The sequence below is a fragment of the Lygodium microphyllum genome, chromosome 7 (genome assembly GCF_053477565.2).
Source record: "Lygodium microphyllum isolate KBCC chromosome 7, Lygodium_microphyllum_v1.1.10, whole genome shotgun sequence".
NCBI classification, from domain to species: domain Eukaryota; kingdom Viridiplantae; phylum Streptophyta; class Polypodiopsida; order Schizaeales; family Lygodiaceae; genus Lygodium; species Lygodium microphyllum.
In genome coordinates this window covers 88,079,796-88,105,389 of record NC_141141.1, presented here as the reverse complement: position 1 = coordinate 88,105,389, position 25,594 = coordinate 88,079,796, and the positions used below count along the sequence as shown (strand labels likewise).

General features: G+C 40.6%; 1 protein-coding gene and 1 pseudogene across 5 annotated transcripts in view; one reads left to right on the top strand and one right to left on the bottom strand.

The window, feature by feature from the left end:
* The window catches only part of LOC148033668 (protein ARV 2-like), an 87,118-nt gene extending 68,834 nt beyond the window's left edge, over positions 1-18,284 (top strand). For all 5 annotated transcript variants that reach the window (XM_087681593.1, XM_087681594.1, XM_087681592.1 and 2 more), the window contains 4 exons: positions 16,050-16,147; positions 17,468-17,534; positions 17,630-17,705; positions 17,801-18,284. In XM_087681593.1, the coding sequence (XP_087537719.1) occupies positions 16,050-16,147; positions 17,468-17,534; positions 17,630-17,705; positions 17,801-17,898 (339 nt within the window). In that variant the 3' untranslated portion in view covers positions 17,899-18,284. The remainder of the gene's footprint in view (positions 1-16,049; positions 16,148-17,467; positions 17,535-17,629; positions 17,706-17,800) is intronic.
* On the bottom strand, positions 527-10,785 carry LOC148033669 (uncharacterized; annotated as a pseudogene).
* Positions 18,285-25,594: the final 7,310 nt, after the last annotated feature.

The following is a 25,594-nucleotide window of genomic DNA, read 5'->3' as shown; positions in this document are numbered from 1 at the left end:
ACACTGTGTGTATGACAACTCATCAAATGAGCTTGTTGAAAATAGGGTTGAGAGTGTAGAAGAACCCAGGAACTCAGATAAACAAACTGATGTTGAGAGTGACTGCAGTACAATTGGTGAGCGCAAGGAGCAAAAGGCTGTCCAAAACCCATTGTCTTTGGGAGCGGGGGGTTGAGGGGTGCTGAGGAGACTATCCTCTATCCAACCGATCCCGAGTGCATCAGAGTATTATCTCTATGTGCCAAGGGTAAGGTTCTTGAGCTAAAAATGCATTAGCTTCTTTAAAACAGCCCCAAAACATGCTTAATTAATGAAATTTACCAAACTTTATGAAAAGAAACATTTCCCGCATGGAAACTGTAATTTGGGAGGCCCCAAACTTTCTATAAATAGACAAGTTGCCCTGTATTCAGTTCAATCTCGTTTTTGTAGCTTGCAGGTGCCAAAGCTTCGCTCTCCACACCCCATACGTGGAGAATATCTCAGCGGGAGCTGTCCCAGACTGTTGTCCACCTATTGGTGCTTGCTATCCAGCCTCTCTTTGCTGTTGGCAACTGTTTTCTGCCCTGAAATCACTGCTGCATATCAGGTGATTGCTGCTGCCATCTTTCTCAGTTGTTGCCCACTGTTTTCTGCACCCAGAAAGACTGTGTTTGGTGCTGATTACCCCTGACCAGCTTTTCTGCACCCAGAAAGGCTGCGTTCGGTGTTGATTACCCCTGACCAGCTTGCGCTGATTGCTGATTTTCTGTGTCATCCATTGGCAACCCATCTTTAGGCTGCATTTTCAGCAAACAGCTGCCGCCTACTGTCTTCTACATCAGCATCCATTTATGTTTCAGTTTTTTCTTACCTCGCTGTGCATCTGACATTAATCCGGCATCCACTGCTGCGTTTGCTACTACTAGAAACCTTTGGAAGCTGTCTTGCTGCGTTTCAGGATCCGTTGGTGTACGACACACTCTCTAACTCATACTCTCTATCCTGATTCTCGGGACACAAGGGTTTGGGGTCAGTATTCATTCATGGCATAGTGTGTTTGTTGCGTTGAGCATCATAATTTATTCAAATTCATTCATTTCATTATTCTTTGTGTTCATTGTCTCTAAGTTACCCTAACCCTAACTGTATTCTATTATTAGTTTGTGCTTTGTTGTATGATTGTATTTGAGTTTCTGTGTTAGGGTATTTCTTTACAAGGTATCAGAGCTAGGTACTCTCTCAAGAAACTTAGACCTTGATTTGAAAGCTCTTCTCAAAAGCTAAGAGCCAAAGTAGAATAGATGACATTGAATAATTTTGCACCTACTCAATCCCCAAAGAAGCCTATGCCGAGAATTGAGCAAGAGTGGTATCTTGCCCATTGCAAACTTTGCAACATTCTAACATAGCCAGAGATTCTCCAGACTACGTTGAAGACATGCATCACTATTCCATTACATATGAGAAGCTACATGTGATCTTAACTCACACAGTCAAGAGGATCCAAAAGCTTTGTTGATAAGCCTTTAAATAAAAGTTACATGAAGAATATATACTTGATTCTTTCTCATTAGATATAGTGCACAAGTTTGATGATGTTGTAGGACCGTCGAGACTTTCATTAGGGATGGGGTTTCCTCTTGGAGAAAGAGATTCAAAGTATGTTCCCTATTTTCAAGCCATTTCTCCTACTTTGGTGTAAGGTACTCAAGTTTGTACTTTTGTTCCTTTGTCCGTTTGTTTTTCTTCACTGCCTTTGTAGCATGTTGGTAAAGATAAAGTTGAAGCTAGAGTGCCATAAGTTGATCATGACAAATTTCCCATTGAAGATCCAATCATGTATTTTGATACAAAAAGGAGTGATTATAATTTATAAGAAAAAGACTGGTATTTCTTTTTATTCCTTTCCTTCTTTCAATTGATTCTTAAATTTAGAATGAGTTTTATATTTGATATTCATTGTGTTCTACATCTTTAGCTTCATTTCAATTTCCATCACTTAATCAAAATCAATTGAATGCATCTATATCATCATTTTCACAATATTTTCAAAATCCACCCTTACCACCTACTTTTTCCGCTACATCACCATTACCTTTTACGCCCTTCATCTTTGCATAATAGACACCACATGACATTGCATACACCACATTGGGGGGTCCTTCAAACAAAGGCATAACCTTTAGGACCTCTACATCTTTAGTTCTAGGTACTACTCATGTATCTCTGGGGAGGGTTAGCCTCCATTCTATACACCTTTGGGTTACATCTAGCATGAGATTCTTATCCTTGCTTACCTAGGTATGGACTAGGTGGTACCAAAATTTGTCTCCATGGCTTTACCTAGTGGACCTATTGGTCATTCTGTTGTGCTCCGGTTGACATTTGGACAAGGTTTCCATGTTTCAGTGCCTCCATCTTCATCGGTACCTTATTGAAATATTCATATTCCAATGTCTCCATCCTTGGCACCATATGGACACTCGCAACCTATTTCTGCCTATCCACTTCCTATTCCTTTTTATCCCCCTTGCTCTTACCTACCTTATCCTTTTTACCCATCTTATCCGACACCTCATGGTTAATCTTCCTCATCAGCTAATCATGCTATATTTGTTAAGACACATTTCAATGAGTCTAACTACACCACTTGGTCAAATTTGATGAGACATGTTTTTGACTCTTAGAACCTATGGGACCTTGTTCAACCCGATTCCACATATGAGGTTGTCTGCTTATGGAAGGCTAGGAATATCTTTGTCATAGTCGAGTTGATGCAAGGTTTTCTCCTTGAGTTTTACTCCCAGCTACAACACTTTGATCTCGTATCTAAGTGATGTGCACACTTGATTGGCTGCTTCGCAGCTCGAGATAGGACTTGTGATACCACACTTGATCATGATATTCAAAAACTTCAAAATCACTAACGAGGATTACCTTAAGTTGGTTGATTATTGGCAACTTTTTGCAGAATTCTCTACCATGGGGGACTCCTAGGTTCTCTCATGACAAGGCCACGTTGTTTCTAAATAAGGTACTAAGGAAATATTTCCATTTTACGCAACATGGGATCTCATAAGCTACCATGCTCACTTTCTATGAATTTGAGTGATAGCTATTGCATTACGCTCAACTGCTTACTCAATTTCGTAGTCCATCTGTACAAGGGGTCCTCATTGCATCTTTTGTTGAGTGCATGCTAGTGGAAGTGTGAAGATTTGCAGCAGAGGAAGTGTGCAGGTGAGTGAGAGTGACAGAGAGAGAGTACGATTTGATTTGGGTGTACCAACAATGTGTTGGTACACAAAGAATAAAATGTATTTATACTTCGGGCTTGTAAGGGTGCATTCACATGTACAACATAATAATAGACTTGTACAATATAGAGAGGTGAATAAAGGACCTTTACATCCCAACAACCTCTCACTTAAAGGTACGAAGTGAACTTTTAACCAACTCCCACTAGTCGTATGCAATGCTCATGTTGAGCCTTGCTTAAACTTTTAGTGAGAACATCTGCAGGGTTATCCTTTGTTTTGATCTTGAGCAAAATTCCAACAAATTTGGCAAAATCCCCAATTTAATTGAGGTCAACATGCACAATGTCTGCAATTTCTGACACAAATGTCATTGTCAAGCATAAACAATATCAAATCTGGGAAAAGCCCCAAATTTTCCGAAGCAGATTTGCAGAGATTTGTGTTCTATGCTTACACGCACGAACACCCGGAAGAGTAGGAAATAAGAAAGATTGAAAAATTTCTGGTTTATCAAAAAAAGAAGAAGAGGGGGCCGTTGACCTGCCCTTCGCGTCGTGTCAATCCGTCATGGATGTGACTTGTCGCCTGCCCGTTGGCGCTGGTTCATCACATGTGCCTCTGTCGCCTGCCCGTCGGTCCTTGTCACGTGGTTGCGAGCTTCACTTGCCCATTGGACCCCATTGCCCGGTCGCGAGCAGTGTTCGCCTGCCCGTTGGTCCCTGCTTGGCTGCTTACTGGCGCCGGTGGTCTTCAATACGACCTGTGCTGCATAGGTCGTTTGCACGTGGCTAATTCTGCCTCTTGTATCGAGTGCTATTTGTAGACTGTTGTTAGTCCTGTGACCTGATACTCTTGGGAAATGCGAACACTGTAACTCAGCTCTGATACCAGTTGTTGAGTACGTGCTAGTGAAAGTGTGAAGATTTGCAGGAGACGAAGTATACAAGTGAGTGAGAGTGACAAAGAGAGAGTACGATCTGATTTGGGTGTACCAACAATGTGTTGGTACACAAAGAATAAAATGTATTTATACTTGGGGCTCGTAAAGGTGCATTCACATCTACAACATAATAATACACACATAATACACGGAGGTGAATAAAGGACCTTTACATCCCAAGATCTTCTTAGAAGGGACAAGTTACAAGAAGTGAATAGTAAACAAAATCAAAACCATAACCAAAATGAAAATAGAAAACAAAATCAAAATCAAAATCACACTAGTGAGTCACAAGGAACCTCCCATTTTTCTCTAAAATGTGGGTGTGGCAGAATGCACCTAAGAAAAATAGGTATTATTAACATTGTCAAAATGTTGGCCATTATGAGGACGAATATCGATCAAAGGCAAGAGGCACATAGCCAAAATCAAAGACTTAGAACCATGCCTCTCAGTCGGGCAATTCCTAGCACAGACCTACACTGCCATCGGTCAATCATCATAGTCGACTTCATTCTCAACACCAAAGGGCTTGTCTGACTAGTTTGTCGAGGCTCACCTTGTCTCTTTAGAGACATTCGAGTATGCAAGTCTCATCCACCTATGCAAGTTATATCTTGGTGAGGTGATTGCAGAGGCCTACTCTTCGTAGCTTAGCACTTCTTTTTCTATTTGGATTGTGGATAGTGGAGCTACACATCACACAACACCCATATAGGACATTTTTCTTATCTGAGCCCTTGTAGCTAGGCATGCCCGAGTTGGGAATAACTCCTCGGTCAAGATTTAGGCTCATGATCATGTTAGTTTTGCTATTGACGAGGTTTGGATCTCACTACGTTGGATGATGTCTATTAAGTCCCCCAACGTGGGAGGAACTTGTTATTCGTTTAACAACTTTGCTAGTTGGGACAAGTGGTCTTCTTTACAGTGGCCACAGTTGAGGTCCTTGACTCTCAGACTTGTTTGGTGATTGCTCGTGGCGAGGCACAGGCTACAGCTTGGTGGCCTTTACTACATGACCTAGTTTCTTTCTAAGCTAATAGCTGAGGCTCAGAGTTCCACTACTTCCAAGCATTAGCTTCTTTAAAAGAGCCCTAAAACATGCTTGATTAATGAAATTTACCAAACTTTATTGAAAGAAACACAATCCTAGAGAGTTTATGTGTCCTACATACAAACCGTAATTTGGGAGGCCTAACTTTCTATAAATAGATAGACTACCCTTCATTCAACTCAATCTCGTTTTTGCAGCTTGCAGGTGCCAAAACTTCTTTGTCCACACCCTGTACGTGGAGGATATCTCAATCGGAGCTGTCCTAGACTGCTGTCCACCCATGGCGCCTGCTGTCCAGCCTCTCCTTAATGTTGGTGATTGCTTTCTGCCCCAAGATCACTGTTGCACATCAAGCGATTGTTTCTACCATCTTTCCCAATCATTGCCCATTGTTTTTTGCACTCAAAAAAGTTGTGTTTGGTGTTGATTATGCCTAACTAGCTTGCATTTATGGCTGACCTGCTGACATCATGTGCGGGTGACCCATCTTCAGGTTGTTTTTTCAAGAAATAGCTTCCGCCTACTATCTTCTGCATTAGCTGCCATTTGTGTTTGTAGTTTTCTCTCATCACTGATTATCTGACATTGATGTGGCATCCATTGTTGCGTTTGCTGGTGCTAGACACCATTGGAGGCTACCTTGCTATGTTTCGAGATACATCAGAGTATGACACTTTCTAGCTCATACTGTTTGCCTCGATCCTCAAGACACTAGAGTTTAGGAGTTTGTATTGATTCATTGCATAGTGCATTTGTTGCATTGAGCATCATAATTTATTTATTTCAGTATTCTTTGTGTTCATTGTCTTTGAGTTACCTTGACCCTAATTGTGTTCTATTATCAGTTTGTGCTTTATTGTACGATTGTATTTGAGTTTCTATATTAGGACATTTCTATACAAGGGGATAATGTCTAAGGATGAGTGAGTGCAATAAACCAGAATGTTTAAGGATGAGGGAGCATAGTAAAGTAGGAATCACAACAGTCCTTTCGAGGTAGGAGCCAAAATATAGTAGATCTGGCAACTCTGATTGTGGCCATGACCACGAGGAGAGGCAAGACTACCGAACACAAGTATCTGGTGCATGTGTGTGGGTCCTCTCTATGGAAAGTCAATCTTTGCCAACATCCAATGGAGCCAAATTGCCTCCATAGCTATAGAACAAAGGGCACAGTACTCTGGCTTTATAGAAGAAAGTGCCATAGACACTTGTAATGGGTAGCATTTGTTAGGGGATCTCCAGTAGCGATAACTTGGACTCTAACTCTATGGGGCAAGAAATAGGTCAACACTTGGCCATGCCAAACTTCGAAACTAACTTGGAAATGTACTTGTGCTGGGATATGAAAATGCCTTGTGCCATTTGATAAATCTCCAAGCCAAGGAAGTAGTGTAGGATCCCAAGATCCATCATGTTGAACCCTCGGTACAATATCTTCCGAGTTCGATCAACCCCTTGTGATAATAAGGTCATCAATGTACAAAATGACCAAGACAAACTTGCCACCCTTAACCTTGCAATAAAGGTTGGGGTCATGATTTGATTGATGGAAGCCATTCTGTAAGAAGAATCGATCAATCCTTTGGTACCTACTACCAAGCCCTAGGAGCTTGCTTCAGGCCATAGAGAGCCTTCTCTACAATTTGTAAACATGGTCCTCCTTTCTCTACATAAGAAAAAGAAGAGGCTAGAAGACATAAATCTCCTCCTCAAGGACGACATTCAAAAAGGAAGACTTTATGTCCATTTGAAAAACAAGGCAATGGTGATGAGCTAAAAGAACCAAGATAGCTTGAATAGTGGACATCTAAGCAGTAGGTGTCAAGGTCTTTGAGTAATCCAACCCAAGGTTGTCACGTCCGATGATGTTCGATTAGTACAGTTCGATGCTAGTATGGTACTAGTCGGACTAATAAATCTTGGACCTACGTCCGATGTTACGTTCGATAAAAGGGGGGGGGGAAAAAAAGTCTGTGCTTAATGTTTGGACTTGTAAGTGAAAACATAAACTTATAGATTCAAGTCAAAAGTGCAAAAGAGTTGAAACAAGACTCGAGAGTGTACTATGTAGCATGAATAATGAAACCAACAACTTTATTATGAACCAGATGTGCAATCTCATACAAAAAGTGTACAAAAATGGATTGAGATAAAAGCCATAATCCATGGCTCAATTCGAATCAAGATACATGATTACTCTAGGTGTTCATATCACTCTCGGCATCGAAGGTAGAAGCATCCTCATCACTGCTTGAGGAGCCATCTCCCTTCTCAACAAAATCACCCTCACTAATAACATTTTCCTCGTCATCATACTCGAGCTCTCTAAGCTCTAGGTGAGATTCAGTGATAGGTATGTCCTCTTGGGCCGAACTAAGAGTACTTCTCAAGCCACTCCCACGCCTCGTGTAGCATCTAAGGGCCCCATAAGCATCACGGGTAGTCGATGTGGATGCCGAAGTGGAAGTTCCATTGCTACCGGCTCGAGGGCGAATAACAACACGGGCACACCGTGTATGAGTGCGAGAGACCTGCCGCTCTTATCTTCTCGAGCTCCAAGTAAAGCTCCCTAAAGATTTGCTGCTCCTCCAAGTCTCTCTTGTGAGTCACACTTTTAAGTGTACGAGCGGAGAGCTTGAGTGAATCCACATTTATCTATACATTTAAATAATGAAAAACTTAGATGAAACAAATGAAACTTCTTTAAATATATTTCATAATCTATGAATTAAGTTATGAACTAAAAAGTATAAAAATTAGGTATACGATACCTGTCTTGCCATAGACATCTCATGCATATTGCGTAGCATGCATAAATTGGAGTGACAATAAATTAGTCCCTCAAATTGTCGTGTGCTTTGCTTGTTACGAATTTTGGTGTGCACGAGGGAATAGGCGGACCAATTCCTCTCGCATGCCCTCGACAAACAATCCTAAACCATGCGAAGAAAAAGTAGGTTTAACTAGAATTAAATGAAAAAAGAGAAGAGATTTTCAAACCTGTGCAAGAATACATAAGGCTACTCTTTGGAGGTGAGGTAATTGATAGCCAAATGACTCCCACAAAAAAAGAGTCTTCACCAACGATTCCCGCTTCCAACAAATGGTGGATGCGAAAGCGGTGCCCCTTTGAAAACTATAATTAATGAGCTCTTGGAGGAAGGCACCATGGTACTCTTCCGTCAAAGCCTTTGGAAGAAAGGCATCACGATCAGCAAGGACATTGGCATCCATGAAGAGAGAGGGTTTTTTGAAGGCGGGATATAAGAGTGCGGCAAATCCATGTATGGGTCGCTTTATCCACTCCCATCTTTTCTTTGTCAAAAAGAGAATATCATCTCTTTTAGGGGTAGTATCCAAGATATCACTATAGTAGGTGTAAGATAATAGAGATTTAGAGGGAGATTTAGAGGTGAAATTTGAAAAGAAAGTGTGAGACAGTATGAAATATAGATTCTAAAACTAAAAAGAAGCATGAATCATTAAAAAAATAAAAATAAAAACAATACCATGAAGAAGAGGCCTCCCCATCAAAGATAGTTGATGATTGTATCTCCTCCATCGCATCCACCATAAGATGATAGAGAAGGCCAATAGTAGCCCCCTCCATGTTCGTCATGTGAAGCACCTTGTAGATGGGAGTGACAGCAATGATAATGTCCCTCATAGCCATCCAAAATTCCTCCTTTAAGCAAAGCCTTTGAACGGCCTTTGGTTCCACTTGGCTTGATGTGGACTCCCCTTCAAGCCATTCCTTAAACTCATCTCACACAACAGTTTTTTGTAGCTTGTTGCAAACGTTATAGAGACGCTCGAGAAGAAGCCACATGGCCACAAACCGAGTCTTCGAGAGCTTCTTCAACTCCAAGTCCGAGTATGAGCGATATATCGCAAGAACTCGGACCTTGGAGTTGATAAAGCCAACGATTGTGCAAGCATCGTTGACAATCCTCGCCACCCACTCCAACTTGCCTATATCTTCCATAAGAAAATCTAAACAATGTGTAGTGCATGGTGTCTATACTATGTACGAAAACTCGGCCTCAAGTTTCTGCCTCATAGATGTACAATTCGAGGCATTGTCCGTGACAACTTGCATCACATTTTGCGGCCCAACCTACAAGATTATACACGATGAAATTAGAATAAATTTGGGAGGTTAAAAGAAGATATTGCAAAATAATGGATTTAGAAGCATTACCTCAATGATGGCTTGCCATATGTGCCGATACATAAACGAGCCTGTGGTTCTCCTTCCCCTTGTGCCTGCATCCACTGCTCCTAGGAAGTATGTGCCAAGTGGGCAAGAGACGAGGATGTTGATGATCCCCTTTTTTTTTCAATCACTCCATCCATCAAATAGGATAGAGCATCCGTACTTCACCCAACTGGCACGCACGGGCTCAAGGGACTTATTAATCCTCTCTCTCTCTCTTCATAGAGTTTCTTGGTACGCATGTCATTGTACGTGACACCGTATCATCCCTCCCATGGACCAACGGCGGCAATGGCCTTCACCATCAGCTTCCATTGATCCACTTTGAGAATATGGAAAGAGAGATTGCACTCAATTATGATGCATACAATCTCTATTTCCACTTGCCTTTGCCTCTCCTTGAGAAAGGAGAGAGGACCGGAAACTTGCCCCGTTGCTTGGGCAAGAGTGGCTTGTCTCTTGGGCATAGGTGCACCACTCAAACAACTTTTTCTAGATGGGATAGAAGAGGCCCCTCCAATGGAGGAAACTGAGACAGTTGGAGAGGGATCATTTTTCGCATCCGAGACGTCATGATTGGGAGAGATCACCTTCTCACTTGCCCTTGAAAGGCCTTTGCATCGCTTCAATGGCAAGTATTTTCGATGACAATCTTCATGGACATCGTCAGGAATACCAGGGCATGGTGTGGCTTCCCCTCCTAATTTGCAAAGGTGGATGAGAAGGTGAGTGATGGATGAGATTTGGAGCTTTGGGCAATACTTGCATTGCCACTTGCAAGTGTTGGATTTCTCCTTCACTCGTTCGAAGTAGGCACAATGTAAGCGAAAAGCCTCATGGAGAGGGGGTGCCATTGATGATGTATAGAGAGAGCCTAGAGGGTCACGGGTAGAGGGTGAGATGATTGAAGAAAGGAGTGGAAAGAGTAGAGAGATTGAAGGAGTAGAGAGCTTGAGGGAGTAGAGAGAGGCTATAGCTTGATGGAGGAGGAGGTTGGAAGGGTTTAGAGGTTAAGGGAGGACTCTAGGAGAGAGCTTGAGAGAGTAGAAAGGATGGAGAGCTTGAAAGGAGTAGGAGGGGTGGAGAACTTGAAAGGAATGAGATGGTGGAGGAGGGGAGATTTCATAGAAAGGGAGAGTGCTTTAGCCTTTGGGGTCGAGGGTTGGCCCTTTGGGGGGGGGGGGCAAAGAGAGAGAGAGAGAGAGAGAGAGAGAGAGAGAGAGATTTCAAATTCTGAAATTTGAATTATGGCCCATCATCCATGGGAGAGGTTAGTTTAAAACTTTAATCTTTAATCTTTTCTCTTGAGTCTTTGTGAGAAAGAAAGAAAAGATAGAGAGAAATAAAAGAAAGAAAGAAAAGAATAGAGAGAAAGAAAAAAATAATAGAGAAGATTCAAGAAAGAAAAGAAAGGTAAGAAAGAAAATAAGAAAAGAAACGTAAGAAAGAAAGAAGAAAATAAAGGTAAGAAAGAGAAAAAAAAAACGGGCCTAAAAACGGTCAAAGAAGTGACCGTTCAAAACTTTATTGGCCGCAAGACCTAGGGGTATGGGAGTTGGGACCGCATGCGGCGTAACGGTCACGGCAGGGCGCAGTCGTGGACGGGATCACAGCGAGCAGGCCAGACGGGCCCGGATGGGACCGGACGCAGCGGCTAGGACATGACGGGTTGACCCGTCCGTCGGACGCGGACAACCTTGATCCAACCCTATGCATTGGGAAAATCCCTTGGCAACAAGCCGTGCCTTATGCTTATTAAAGGATCCATTTGCAAGATACTTGGTCTTAAAGACCCACTTCACACCAATCATCTTCCACTTCTGGAGGTGTGGAACCAACTTCCAAGTCTGGTTTTGCTCAATAGAATCGAGCTCACTCTGTATAGTATTGTGCCAAACCTCGTGTGTAAGAGCCTCATTAATTGTAGTAGGCTTATAATACTGAAGACTTTGGGTGATAATAGCATAATTCACACAGAGTGAACTATCCCGTTGGGCGTGTGTCATGGCTGATTTGCATGGGCCAATATGTGTCTTAGAGAAATGAGTAATCCTTAACTCCTATATGAGCCATCGATACCACCTAGGAATGGTAATAGACTCATCTTGCTATGAAGGAGATTGAGTAGCCTCTAGTACGTGCAATGCACCTGTTTGTAGAAGGGACTCCCTCTCACTAATAAGGGAAGGTAGATTTCCCTTTATTCGAAGAAGAAGGCTCTCTCTCTAACAACTCAATTTTCCTAAAAGAAACTTGAGGAGATGGGAAAGGGGTAGGAATACTTAATGACAAGGTAGACGATGAAGTAGCCTTGAAGGGTCGAAGAGTAGAAGAAGAGGGAGATGGGGTAGTCAAAGCCATTGAACTGGTTGTAAGACCTCTTCAACACATGGAATCATCCACAAAAATTTGCCTTTTGCTGTGGATGGCTTTGGTGAAATCAACTACACCTGCATGAAGGAAAGATTGTAGATGTCCCGTGTGAGTTGTATGGATTTGTCACCTGCAGAAAATTTGCGTTGGCAGCAAGGAGCAGATCGCTGAAAATCTGTGTTTTCAGCTTGGGGGGTCTCCTCCTGATGGGGTAACTCTCATTTCGACGATGATACCATGTGAGAGTGTGCAGTGGAAGAGGAACATAAACACGGAGAGAAAGGAAAAGGGAGAGACAATATAAGAGAAGAGAGAGTGAAGTGATAATCTGCATTGAATTGAAAGGAATGCTGAATACAAAAGGAGAGAGAAAATGGATTTATCAGTTCCTGCACGCAGATTAGGCTGAAGACAATGGCAGCACCGGAGACGGGGAGTATACCAAAGACGGAGTGTGCTCAGCAACCTGCAGAAGAGAGAAATGATCCACCACAGCCAAGTGATCAGCTATAAATAGCTGTAGCCAACTGCTGCCAAAATGCCTGACCTGATTTGGCTGATAGCAATAAAATAATGTAAAAATGCTGACATGGCCACTCTGGGGAAAATCACAGCATCTTGGAGCAAAATCGCTAATTGGCAGGGCAGCATTGATTGGCGTCTGACAGACAAATGTAAGAAATGCACAGTGCACACACATTGTGCATAGGGGAAAGTAATGAAATGCACACAAAACTGGAAGAAAACATAGTCAGAGCTTCAATGTCTTTGTTAGACTCTAACAAAGCTCACAACTATGCTATGACAAACTGGCATACATAAAATAGACAAGCTAACATGGAGAAGCTGGTAGGGGGAGATGGTGGGACCAGTACAGTGGGTGGCGGAGGCTATGATAGCATAAGCAGGTGGCGAGGTTGGTAGTGGATAGTTAGAGATGCAGTGGCAAGCAGCACAATGAAGGAGGGAGCTAAATGGTCATTGCAAAGTTCTAAGCAAGGTGAATAATCATGTTATAGTGCTAGTGGGGAATATGTCCCTATTTATATACCTCCATTATGGAGACATAATGCACCTTTCATTCAAGACTTAATGCAGCATTTAGCTTGACAATGAGACGCACCTTGTTGGGCTAGCAAAATGACGAGAAAGAGGTTATTTGGAAGAACTAGAACAACATTGATTGTTGATGGTCAGAGTGATGCACTCGAGATCCACTCATCTATTGGTTGGGACAGAAGAGTGTAGATGTACAATACTTTGTTAACATTATTGAGAGGCATTTTCCTCCCCACTAAGTTTGGTGTTTTTTCCTTTGTTATTGAGTGAGAGTGAGACGGTGTTGGCTGTTTTGGAGACATTGTGGTCAATGTTGTTCTATGAGGAAAGCTAGAAATTGTGGGCCTTGGATTAGATCAATAGGGTGAATGTTGTTCTGAGGAAAGGTAGAAGTTGTGGCTTTGGATTAGGATGACAGTTCAATGGTAGTCAGTTAAGTTGCTGGTATTTTGGTACTTGTGTTTGTAGCTTTGTTGGTCCATTAAGGCAATGCTTTATAGATAGTGACCAACAGGGGCCAGGTAACACTTTAAATTACTAGGACTTAACTTTCTTGAACTGGCATGTGGTGTTAGTTTTCTAGGTTGCTGGTTTTGGTATAATTGTTATGCAATTTTTGTCGACTTGGTTCAGACCTCTATGGTTGTCAAGTACAAAAGGTACGGTACAGTATGGTACGATAAAATACGGTACTAATTGATACCTCATGATTTTATAAGGTACGGTACAATATTAGTACGGGAAAAAAAACAAAAACTTGGCTATTTTGGATTATAGATAATAGAACACATGTTTAGAGCTAAAATAGCAATGTCACTTGAGTTAATAGGATGAATACATGAGGATAACAAGGAGAAACCTCATGCACAACATGCGCAATGCGCTACTATAGAAGATAGATGGGAGTGTATATGTAATACATCAAAGAACAAAGCAAAGTTTAGGGTGGATGGACAAACAGGCTCTTCATTCTTTTGTCTGTGTGTGTGTGGGACGAGAGAGAGAGAGAGAGAGAGAGAGAGAGAGAGAGAGAGAGAGAGAGAGAGAATGAGAGAGACTTGGAATTATGTTAATAAACATTAGGCTTAGGAGTTGGAAGATATTGTATCGTCTAGTCTTCAGAGGCCAAAAATAGCCTGTTTTTTGGTAGGAAATGGTACGGATACCTACCGTAGGGTACGGTACGAACTAGTCCGTACATAGTACGAATGCAACTATGTAGACCTCATAGAGCGTTTTGTTTGTCTCAAATCATTTTTTGATAGATCTCATCTACAGTCATCTCCAAGATTGACACAATCATCGCTGCATTCTCTTTAAGTCACTACATCTGCCAGCTGAGGTGTTGGATCATGTGGCTGTGCTGGACTTGGCAACCGAGGTGAGAGCTTCAATAGTGATGTATATATCTAGTGTGTGACAATTGAGCAGCAATAGTGACTGCATTTTATGAAATACATTAGGCTAGAGATCAATTTTATGTCATTCAGACAGTGCTGTATTAGAAGATAATGATGTGGCAAGTATATTAATTATTAAATATCCTAACACTACTTTCTGTGCACACGTCAGCTTGTACATTCACATGATATCGTACAACAAAATTTGCAATCTTGTGCCACAGAAGAAAGCCATCCCCAAAAGGGCAATGCCCATGCTCAGTAGTAAGCTGTTGTTGTGAATTCAAATTGTGTCATTGAAGGTGGACAGCAACGGTATTTGCTGTCTTAGCCGTCTTGAAGACCATGCCCATTAATTGAAGACCCAATGATCAGAGCAACAGCTGTGAATGAAGAATTTGCAGCTGCTCTTAAGGGTTTGCCCATCCCCATTTAATTGTATCCACATGCGAGAGCTTGAAGAGCAGTTTGTGCCCAATTGGAAGCTTGATCGAGGGGCAAGTTCATTTTCAAGAGCTGTTGGTCATTTGTGACAGCCCATTGTATGAAGTTTGAAGCGAGATCAGCTTGTATCTCCAATGTACTTTAAATTGGAGCAATACAAGTGAAAGAAATATGGCAAGGGACACCAGTTGTTGGGGCCGATCGGGTGTCGGCTGTCAAAGATTAAGTGGGCAAAGTTTTATTTTCAGTTTTGTGCATTTATAGCTTGCTGTAATTAAAGTTAAATCGGGTAATCTACTACCCTATCTGAGAAGGCTGGTTTTACTATTCCAACAAAATTTTTGGCTAGGTAATCAGTATTTTTCATGATGGCAGTTAATAAAGGGAGTTCTCAGCTCTTTCCGCTATGCAAAGTATTGATTGTTCTTTAGAAAGTGTGTAGGCATAGTGGGGGAGATCAGCAATAGTTGGTTTTGGCAGTCAAGGCGAGGTGTTCCACATCTTCTAGGAGGTGGGACTTCATTGTTCACCTCATTAGGAGGTTTCCAATGGTTCTTGACAACATGTATTGCTGGACTGGAGATGCTTTTAGAAACTGTGTCAGGCATAGACTGGTATCTTCATAGTCCTCATACCTTTGAAAGGCTTGGTTGGTTTGCTTCTTGTATTCATCTTGTGGATGAAAGTTTCAGCTTTCACAGTGGCCTTAGATGGGGGTGTGACTTAGTCTCTGTTTCCAGCATCAGAGTTCAACTGTGGAGGGATTGTATGACTTGGTTGGTTTGCTTGCCGTATTCATCTTGATGATGACAATTTCAGCAATACTGGATCTTGGATTTTCTGGTAGGCAAAACTGAATGGAATTGCAACACTGAAAATTGGCCACGATGATGAGCACACTCACGCACAATCTTGCAAGCAAAGCAATGCAGCCACAGAATTTAGAAAGAACATGCGCTGAGTGAAGTGAAAACACACGTACACATTCACCGAACACACATACTTCAAACACATGTAGGAATACAGAAAAGAGTTGTCATATAGTAATCTTGAGTTTGATTGTACCTATGATTTTGTGGTACAGTGCCTATTGGTCATTGTTTTCTGCAACGTTTTTTCCCAAAAAAGAGATTTCTATTAGATAAGGAGAACTGAAAAGAGTCTAGACGGTGGAATAGATAACAACAATTGGCTTCTGGAGCAAATGTGTTTGCAGCCTGAAAACTTGAACCCTGCTGTGTTTTGAAAAGTTTCTCTATGAACTGCAACCGCTTTCTTAGTGAAGAAAATTCTTGAGAAATTTTTTTATTTGCAGCTAATTGCCCTGGTGATGGTACAAAATCTTATCTTTCTAGCAACCACGTCGATAGCTTCTTCATGCTTGATGCGAAGTGGATCTTGTTGGAGGATAAGGTACGCAGTAAAGTGGCAAGTTTAATTCAAAGTTCCATTTTTCTCTCTTATAACATTAGTTTGTCACATGAGGGTCATCCAAGCATACCATAGAATTGAGGGATCCAGTTTTCTCACTAAAGAATCATTCAGTCAACAAAAATTTTCGGATGCCCCTAACATATCAACTACCGTGGATCATAGCCAAAGCCTCAAGGGTCTGTACTGCTGTATATGAATGGTCATCTCTTGAGTTGGTCTTTGTGCAGCCTGGTGTATGAGCACCAAAGCACATGCACTAATAAAGTCTTTCCACCATTACGTTGGGGTTACAATTTGTTGTCAATTGGTGATGGGCAGATCTTAATCTATGCCTTCAGTTGCATCATAGCATCCTGTCAATTACCTTGCCCTTTTGAAGCAAAGGTGTACTGTCATTTAACCACACGATTTGCATTATTAATTGTTAACAGGCAGACCTTCATCCTTGTCTTCAGTTGAATTATACCCTTCTGTTAACTATCTTGCCCTTTCTAGCAAATGCATACTGTCAATTAACCACTTGCCATACCCTTGCTGGTTGTACTGTTACTGGACTGTAAAATCTCATAAGAAGTGACTCCTCTACCAAATCTTTTTGGAAATCAATTTGATTGCGGTGATTTAGATAGGCATGTTAGATATGCTCAATGCCCGACCCTCATACATTGCCACCAATGATCCATGGTGCTTAAAATTGTAATGCCCCCATTATGAGAAGCCATATGTGAAGCGTGGGACATTCGTTGGGTCGTGATGTGTATGTCAGATGAGGTCTATGTTATTGGATGGTAAGAAAGGTGACCTGTGTGGGTCTAGCCTATGGATTAGATGTAGTAGTTAAGTTGGAAGATATGGATCCGATGGTAAAGGAAAAATTCCTTGGAAGATTCCCTAGCTGACTAGGGAAGGTTAGTAATATGGTATGCCGGTTAGGCTAACCTGACCTCCTTTGCGGGCTATGACACTCTTAGAGCCATGATTATCTATCCTATTGCCTAGTCAATCCAGCTAAAATTTTAAGCTCTTCACCTAGAATCTATCTAGATTGCTATTTAAGCTTCGTTGTGGAAGTGCATGAGTGGACAGAGCCATCATCGTATCACTTTGTTTGCAATTAAAGAAATGTCAGTTCTCTAATTTCCTATGTACTCTCTACGCTTTGCTCATTTTTACTCTTCATTGTGCTGTGTAATTTTTACAAGGCATTCATTATTTAACAATATGGAAAGGGGCTAAATAGATTAAATTGATAAGCTGTGCCATGTCAAGATATTTGTGATTTTGTCTGAAAACCAACAGGTGGGCGGACTTCTTGCTTGCATTGCTTCTCTCCAGCTATTTCAAGTTCTTTACTTTTGCAATGATGGTATGTGAAATTTTAATTTTTCCATTCAGTAATTGTAGAGAGCCAGTTACAAGTATATCAGTGTGACTTATTGATAGCTTATAATCATGTCCCAGGTATGGGATTTCTCCCCCTTTATGGTGCATATAATCGAGATGTTTGTTTTATCATCAAACACAATAGCACTAAAAGGTAACCATACATTTTCTAGTTAGAGAACCTGTGGTCTATTCGAATTTTGTCAGGACTGACCAATATTTCATGCATTATTTAATTGTGCATTACAGTGATGCTGAATACAACAACTCCCATTGCTGCTGCAGTTGTTTCTGCTGGTGCATTAGCAAGATTTTTCATTGGCACTGTCTTGTGGTTTTATAGATAATGCCTCGCAAACAAAATTTTTCGTCTTATGCACAAACAGGCATCAAGGTTGGTAGCATAGAAGCCAGCGCAATCCTGTCAGAGAGCAGATCATGAATAGATATTATTCACCTTCATTTTGGTGACATGAAAAGTTCTCTGATTCTCTTCTAGGATTTAGAGGGGCTGTGATATTCAGTGGAAATCTGATCTTAATCTCTACCCCGAATAGAGGTATAGTAATTTTTTAAGCTAGACAAGAATTTCCTCCTGCCTCAAGAGAGAGAATGGGGAATGCTGTTGAAGGATCAATCTGCAGGAAGATCTATGAGAGTATTATTTATTGATTAGAGAACAGTTGGGAACATTTGATAAGATTATTATTTATTGATAAGGAAGCATTCATAACATCAATGAATGAATTACACACTCCCCTCACATTATTGATAAGGAAGCACTCATAACATCAATGAATGAATTACACTCTCCCCTCCCATCCATGCCCCCTCTCACAACAACCCTCCCCTCGGGGGGCGCTTGTGGCGCAGCCAACCCATGGGCCTCAACCCACCCCTCGCCTATATGCAATGCACACATGCAAATGCACATGTGCATACACATGCATGTGCGCGTGCACGCACGCACACACAAAGTAATGAACATGTGTTATTCTTGGGCAGCCTCGTCTTTATTCTTTTTGGCACATTTGTCGGTACTCTTGGATGCCTCGTGGCTATTACTACATTTGGTCGTCCTTACAGGAGCATCTTTTGAGATACTATGCATTGCTTGCTTTATAGCTCTCGTCTCCTTGGTGGGATTGGATATTTGTGCTACCTGATGATTTCGAGAATAGGTCAGCCAATCAAATCTATCATCAAATGGTCAAGGTCAAGAGATGGGTCACTAGAAAGGCCAATAAAATATGGCATATTTAGGTCAACAAAAAGAAGTGGCAAGAAAGATTCCTCCAACTCTGGAAGTCTAAGATTCCTTATCAGGGGTAGTTTTCGTATGGAGGCTGCTTATTGGGGGTCTTCCAACTAGGGATGTGTTGCATGTTCGCAAGATCTCCTGTGGTCGTTGTGTATTTTGCATTACATGATGTGATAAGACATTGATTCATCTCTTGGTCTCTTGCTCTACTACTCAACATATTCGAAGTTTTGTTTCCTGTGTGTGGTCCTCAATGACTCAGTAGTAGATATTACCTCGTTTGTGGATTATGGGAAGGATGCCTTCTATGTTCACCCTGCAATCGGATCATTCTTGCCTTTTCATTTTCTTAGATGGATAGCTTTGTGGCATATTTGGTGTACTCAGAATGCCTTCATTTTTTATTTTGCCTGGAGTATCCATGGTCATGTGATCCGTGTTTGAGGTTTTTTGGTATGGCATATCTCTTTTATGGTTTCAGCTGACTTGGTATTTCCTGACATTGATGCTCCTTGGTATTTCCTGACATTGATGCTCCTTGGTTGGATATTGTTTGCTTCAATCTGGCTGTCATTTCTGTGTGATATTTGTGTGTTATGGACTTAGAGGTCTTTTGGCTTGATTTGTGTTTGTTCTATTTTTCTTAGTTGACCTTCTAGTCTAATAGTGCAATAGAATTGTCCAAGAATCAAAGCTTAAATGCTTTTAAAAAATCCCTCTTGAAATTATCATGGGTGATGAAGGCATTGAGATGCTAATAGTTTGGGTTACGAAATATGCATGGATATACATACAAAGTATACAAATCATCCTAAGAAAGCCCTCATTGGTGGTTCTAGCCTAAATGTCATCCCATCTAGAGAAGAATTTTGAAGGCTTAGCTCAAGCTTGAGTGACAATCTCATTTATTGTGCAATGCATGTATCTTTGGCACATGGGTCAAGCTTTAGGAAGCTTGGAATAGCCAAGATAGAGTGCTCTATCAAGCATTATCATTCATGTAGTATGTAGATAGGGGTTGTGGTGGGGCCTTGATATTTTAATATGCAAGTTGAGGATGCTATGAAGTCACATTGGAAATCATGAAAAAGCATGTAAGGTGTCTATGCATAAGCCCTCCAATATATTGGTACTTTGCTCTGAGGGCTCTCTCTAAGGTATTATATCTCAAGGAGACCTAGATATCACTAATTACTTTAATTCACGATTCTCCATAGTGGCTGAAGAAAATGAAACCATCCTCGAATCTCATATGTTGGACAAGGACAAATGTAAAACTCGTTTGGTTGTAGTCAATAGATTTGACATGTGCACTCGTTAGGATATTTGGATCTACATCTATCAATCTCAATCTCTGACGAACGTGAAGGAATGTGTAGTTGACCTACCTCTCCATTAGTAGCACCATCCAAATTCCGTAAGATGTATGAAATTCGCTAGTTGGGTGGTCTTTAAGTTTTCTTTGTAGTGAAACATTAAGGCATCAACCCAAAAGTATCAAACTCGAACTTCTAAAGTCAAAGGTGATTGTAGCCTATAAAAACATTAAGGCATCAACCCAAGAGATCAAACTCGAACTTTTAAAGTCATGGATGATTGTAGCCTATACAAACATTATACCCTTTATGTTAGTTGGCATTCTATAATGGCAACCCATTTTACACTTCATTCGAAGGGAACAAAGGCTTTTTTTAATTGAGCAAGCACAGTTACCGTTCGCCCGATCCCTTATAATAGAATGGTTAAGTTTTTATTAGAGTATATGATAGTTTAGTAATGGGACATAGATGGCTCTTATTCTTTAAAGAGTTTAAATCCGGAATGGCTCAAGTTATTTCTCATATCGTTGATGGCTTGTACTCGTGTTTCGAATAATCTACGCTCTCCTCTAACTTGTGAAAGCAAGAAAACAAGGTGGGTATCCATTTATCTTGGATGAATAATAAAGCCATCATGTAGAGTGTATAGATGTGCGCTTGATAGAAAGTCATTTACATGCCCAATCCAAGCATTGGTGCTAGCTATGTCCTCTTAGTAGTGGGATGAATAAGGTCTCATCTAATGATCATTCCAATCTCTATTTAGTTTTTGTGTGTGTGTGTGTGTGTATGAGAGAGAGGGAGAGAGAGAGAGAGAGAGAGAGAGAGAGAGAGAGAGAGTGTGTGTGTGTGTATGTGTGTGTGTGCGCATTAAGGGAATATTGAAAGGGTTATAGTTGTCCATGTGAAAGCCATGTAAATCAAATGAGGATGACATCTTAGCATACTAACATGGAGTATCTTCCCATTTGGCAAGCTTTTGTAAGGACTGAAGAACCACTTGTGTGGGCATATCTTTGTTTGAATAACTTGTACGCGTTATGTTTAAATGATACTAATTTTCATGAGGATCTTTGCTATAATTAGTGTAGCCCTACTCTACTTTGACAAGTTTGTGAGGTAGAGTATTAAAGTTGATCTTAATACCAAGAGTGATTGTGTTGATCTTCATCCATCGTATGTGCGGCCCAATTGGCTAGGATAGACCTCCATATGTATACTCGTCACAATTTTACTATATTAATTTTATTGTGATCAATGTATTATAATAGCCATCACTTAGTGTGGGGCTCCTAGAATTGCACTTGTAAGCATATCATTTCTAGACCACCCAATGTTGCGTATTGCTGCACCAATCTAGGCTTTGCTCTCTTTTGTACAAAATGTGGAACTTGTGAATGAGACTTAGATATGCATAAGAATCAATACAACTAACCTTCTCTTGCCCATCAGTAAACATGTGCGTTGATCTCATAACCCACTATGATGTGTTAAGACACCATAAACTTGTTTTCTTGAAAGCCCATGATGTCACATAAGTTAAAGTATTAATTAAACAATGTCATATTTATCGAAAAACATTTCAAGGAGTTTTGATTGTGTATGTCTTACAGAATATATATGTGGGGTTAAAGAGGGTGCAACTAACATCATGTGTAAGTAACATGTGTGACCAAGGGCTTAGATGTTTAAAGGACTGAGCTCCAACTTTTTAATGTGTGCACATAAGGGTTAAGAGTAAAATGGGTGGTGTGACATAAATTGCATACTTGCTAAGGATTGATACAATTATTCACCAAGAGTGGTCATGCCAATGTTCTCAACACCCAAGATGAATTGTGCAACTTGTATACTTTGGTCTTTTCTATTTTGTTAAGTTGTTGAAACCCTAATTTGTAGATCAAACTAGGAAGTACCTTAGACTTATTTATCACTAGTATTAAGCATAAAGTGAATGAAGATTAAGAAAAAGTGATTGATTTATGCTCTAAATATCCAAACATGTAAAAACAACTATAGGAAAAAGTTGGCAACTATTGGAAATGACTAGTTGGCTATATTAAATACTATGCTTGTTTCACTACTTGCCACATGGACACTAGTGGCAGTCTTCTTATGATTGCATATGTTGCAAAAATGATTGTTCTAGCCACATTAACAAACAATCATGATTGCATTTATTGTTGCATACAAGCACAAAACCATAGCAAACAATTGTGATTGTGCAATAAATTGGCATGTGGCACAATAAAGGAATATAACTTGTATTTGCATCCACAATTGGAAATTATTTGTCATCATCACAATTCATAGGTGCTACTTGTAACAACACAAACAACGAGCTATAGCAAATCAAAGTGTGCATGCAATTCAAGGCAAGTTGTAAACAACTAAAATTGTAGTAGGCAATTGAATTGGCCAAGGCAAGATGTCAATTGCAATTGCTTCAAGTTTCACTAGACATCTATAGAATATGTTAATGGTGCATTAGAAGGCAAGTTGCAAGCAAGTAAAACATAGTAGCTAATTGAATTGGTCAAGGAGAGACGAGGATTTTGATCCCTTCAAGCTTGAAGGGGTTGTTGAAAATATGGAAGATAGTTACTTTGTGCAAACAACACACAAATTTAATGTCTCAGGTAGATGGCATAGAAATGCAATTGTGATTATTCGTGGAAATTATTTAATACCATGAGATTGCATTAGTAGAGTAAAGAAGGGCAAGGGCAAATAAAAAGAAATGTAGGACATTAGACCCACGCTTATAGACCCTCACACACATTTGACATCAAAGGAGGTCAGCAATGCAAGTAGGGGCCCTAGCATTATGTCCACTAATGTACACTAAAGAGAGTAGCCATTAAAGGCGAGATATACTTTTGTCCTTTAAGATATGAAGCCTCCACAATTCAATGGGAAAGTAAAATATAAGAATAATATAATATTCTTTTCTCCAAAGATGGTAAGATTTGCAAATATTTAAAATCATGTCATATGAGTATCAAGTGGTTGAGGTTACTTGTTATTAACACCAAAAGCATATAAGTGGTGGTTCTTTTCTCAAGATGATACTAGGGAATGTTTGCTGCCTAATGTTGATGAGGAACGTTGGGGGGAGGGTCGAAAAGGGCATGTGGGGGAAAGAGTAGGATGAAGTGATGTCCACACATCACCTTGATGGTTTTGATGGAGGACAACCTGTGGGATAGGTGCTTCGCCTCAATGAAGAGGTGGTCTAGAAGTACATGGGCCTGGGCAATATGGGTATCAAAAGGAGAGAAGAAAAGAGAGGCTACCTTCTTGGAGACGCTGAATGTCCAAGACAATTGAAGCCTAGGCATGATAAGAAGTCTCTCATGGAGATGGCACAGGTGATAGTGCAACTAACTAATGAACTAGAAATGAAGTTTCTCATGATGCTAGATAGCAAGCTAATATTAGTCATACATGTGTATACATACATGTTGGCCATGGAAATGTGATTGAAGAGCAAACAAAGCTCTTCAAAGCTAGTGATATGGGATGAGAAGCAACACATCTACTCTTATTACATGGCCCTAGTCGAGAAATTCATGAAGGTATACCAAAAGTAAATCTAATTTATCCTTAATTCCCTCATTCTACACTGACCACTATGTGACAAACAAGGAAAAACCAAAAGCACTCGAACAAAAAGGAAAAGAACTAGGTGTTTTTGAGCAAAGATGGTTTTCCAACAGAAGTTTGGCATGCTAAAGTTGGCAACCAACTAATGACTATTGTAGACCAAAGAAAGGCTCTCTAGACCTCAATGGATGATCCCATGTATGCGACCCCTACCTCCTTGAGAGTGCTATCAAATGTCCATGGTGTTGAGCCTTCTACACCTACACACAGCAACATCCCTTGTATGCGACCCCTACCCCCCTGAGAGCACTATCAACTATCCATGGTGTTGAGCCTTCTACACCTACCCAACAACATCCCACCTATGCGGCCCCTACCTCCCTAAGAGCGCTATCAGCTATCCATGGTGGCTAGCAGGTTAGGACAAGGAAACATGGTACTTGATGTCAATACCTATGCTTTACGTCTCACCCAAGACCTAGAAGTTCTGAATAGCTATGCTTCACTTCAGTATAACCTGACTTCTTCAAGTGTTTTAATCCATTGTTGAGTGACATGAAACCTAATTGGTCTTCTAATTCTACTCTTGCACAACCACTTCATCATCCAATGATGTAGGGTAGAGTGAATTTCCCAAAACCTCTCCTAATGAGAATGTAGAAGAGAAGAGTGATAGGCCACAACTTTTCGAACATAAGTTGGCATCTCTTGATATATTTGCTAGAATTCATCTTAAAGGCAATGGGAAAAGGCCCTTGAATGCACATCTATAAGAGACTGAACACACTGACCAGACCACATGAACCTCTAAAGGTTAGATGTACTTGCAAACAAACCAAGGATCCAATCTAATAGTTTCATGCAATAGCTACCAAGTCAAATCCACTGATGTGATAATACTACTTTCCATCTAGATGTGGAAATACAATGGTCACACTTCCTAGTTGTGACTAAGCCTACCAACTCTATGAAGGAATATGTCCCTCATGATCAAATAAAGAAAGATACTAGCACTAAAACAATGAGCACAAGCGAATCAATAGCTTTCAAGTCACGCTCAACTCTATCAAAGCCTAGATCCATCTCAATTGAAACCTAACTTGAAGGTTAGGAATTTGAAGGAGATGATAGCCAAAACCACTTAGAAAAAAAGTGACCATGAATGCATGCCTTAAAGAATTGAATGATAAGCTCATATTACTTGCTTGCATTTATGCACAAGCTAATGTTGGAATCCTAACTAAAGGATATAGGGAATTCCTAGAATGGCCACTATCATGGGAAGAGCAAGAACACCTCAACAAGCAATACATTGAAGACTTAAATGACCTCCTAAGACTCATTCCCAACAAACAAGCTGAGGAACGTTATTCGATTTCCACATTTCATAATGCATTATACCACAACACCGTTGAGAAATTATTAGCACTAAAATAGAAGGGAGAGGGCCAATGCCTATTTGAGAGAGTCTGCTATACTATGCAAACCTCAATTGTTAAAATGAGAAGTTAGTTAATGATTATTTTAGAGTAAAGATAAGCTATATGGAAGTTCGAGATTGACCAAACGTATGTAGCTTCGACTTCTCTTCGAGTACTCACCACTATATGAGGCATAAAGCTAGCAACACCAGTATTGGACATTCCCTTGCTTGACAAAATCCTCATAGAAGAAGAGCTCCATGTCGTGAGTTAATCGGATTAAGGTGGTGTCATACTCAATATTGTAGGATACTTGACCTTACTAGCAAAGTTCTCGACACCTATGTTGAACTTCAATATAATCTTGACTTCTACCAATGGCTCAGCCTCAACAAAGTATGATTGTATCATAGTTTACTAACTTGTATATACCAAT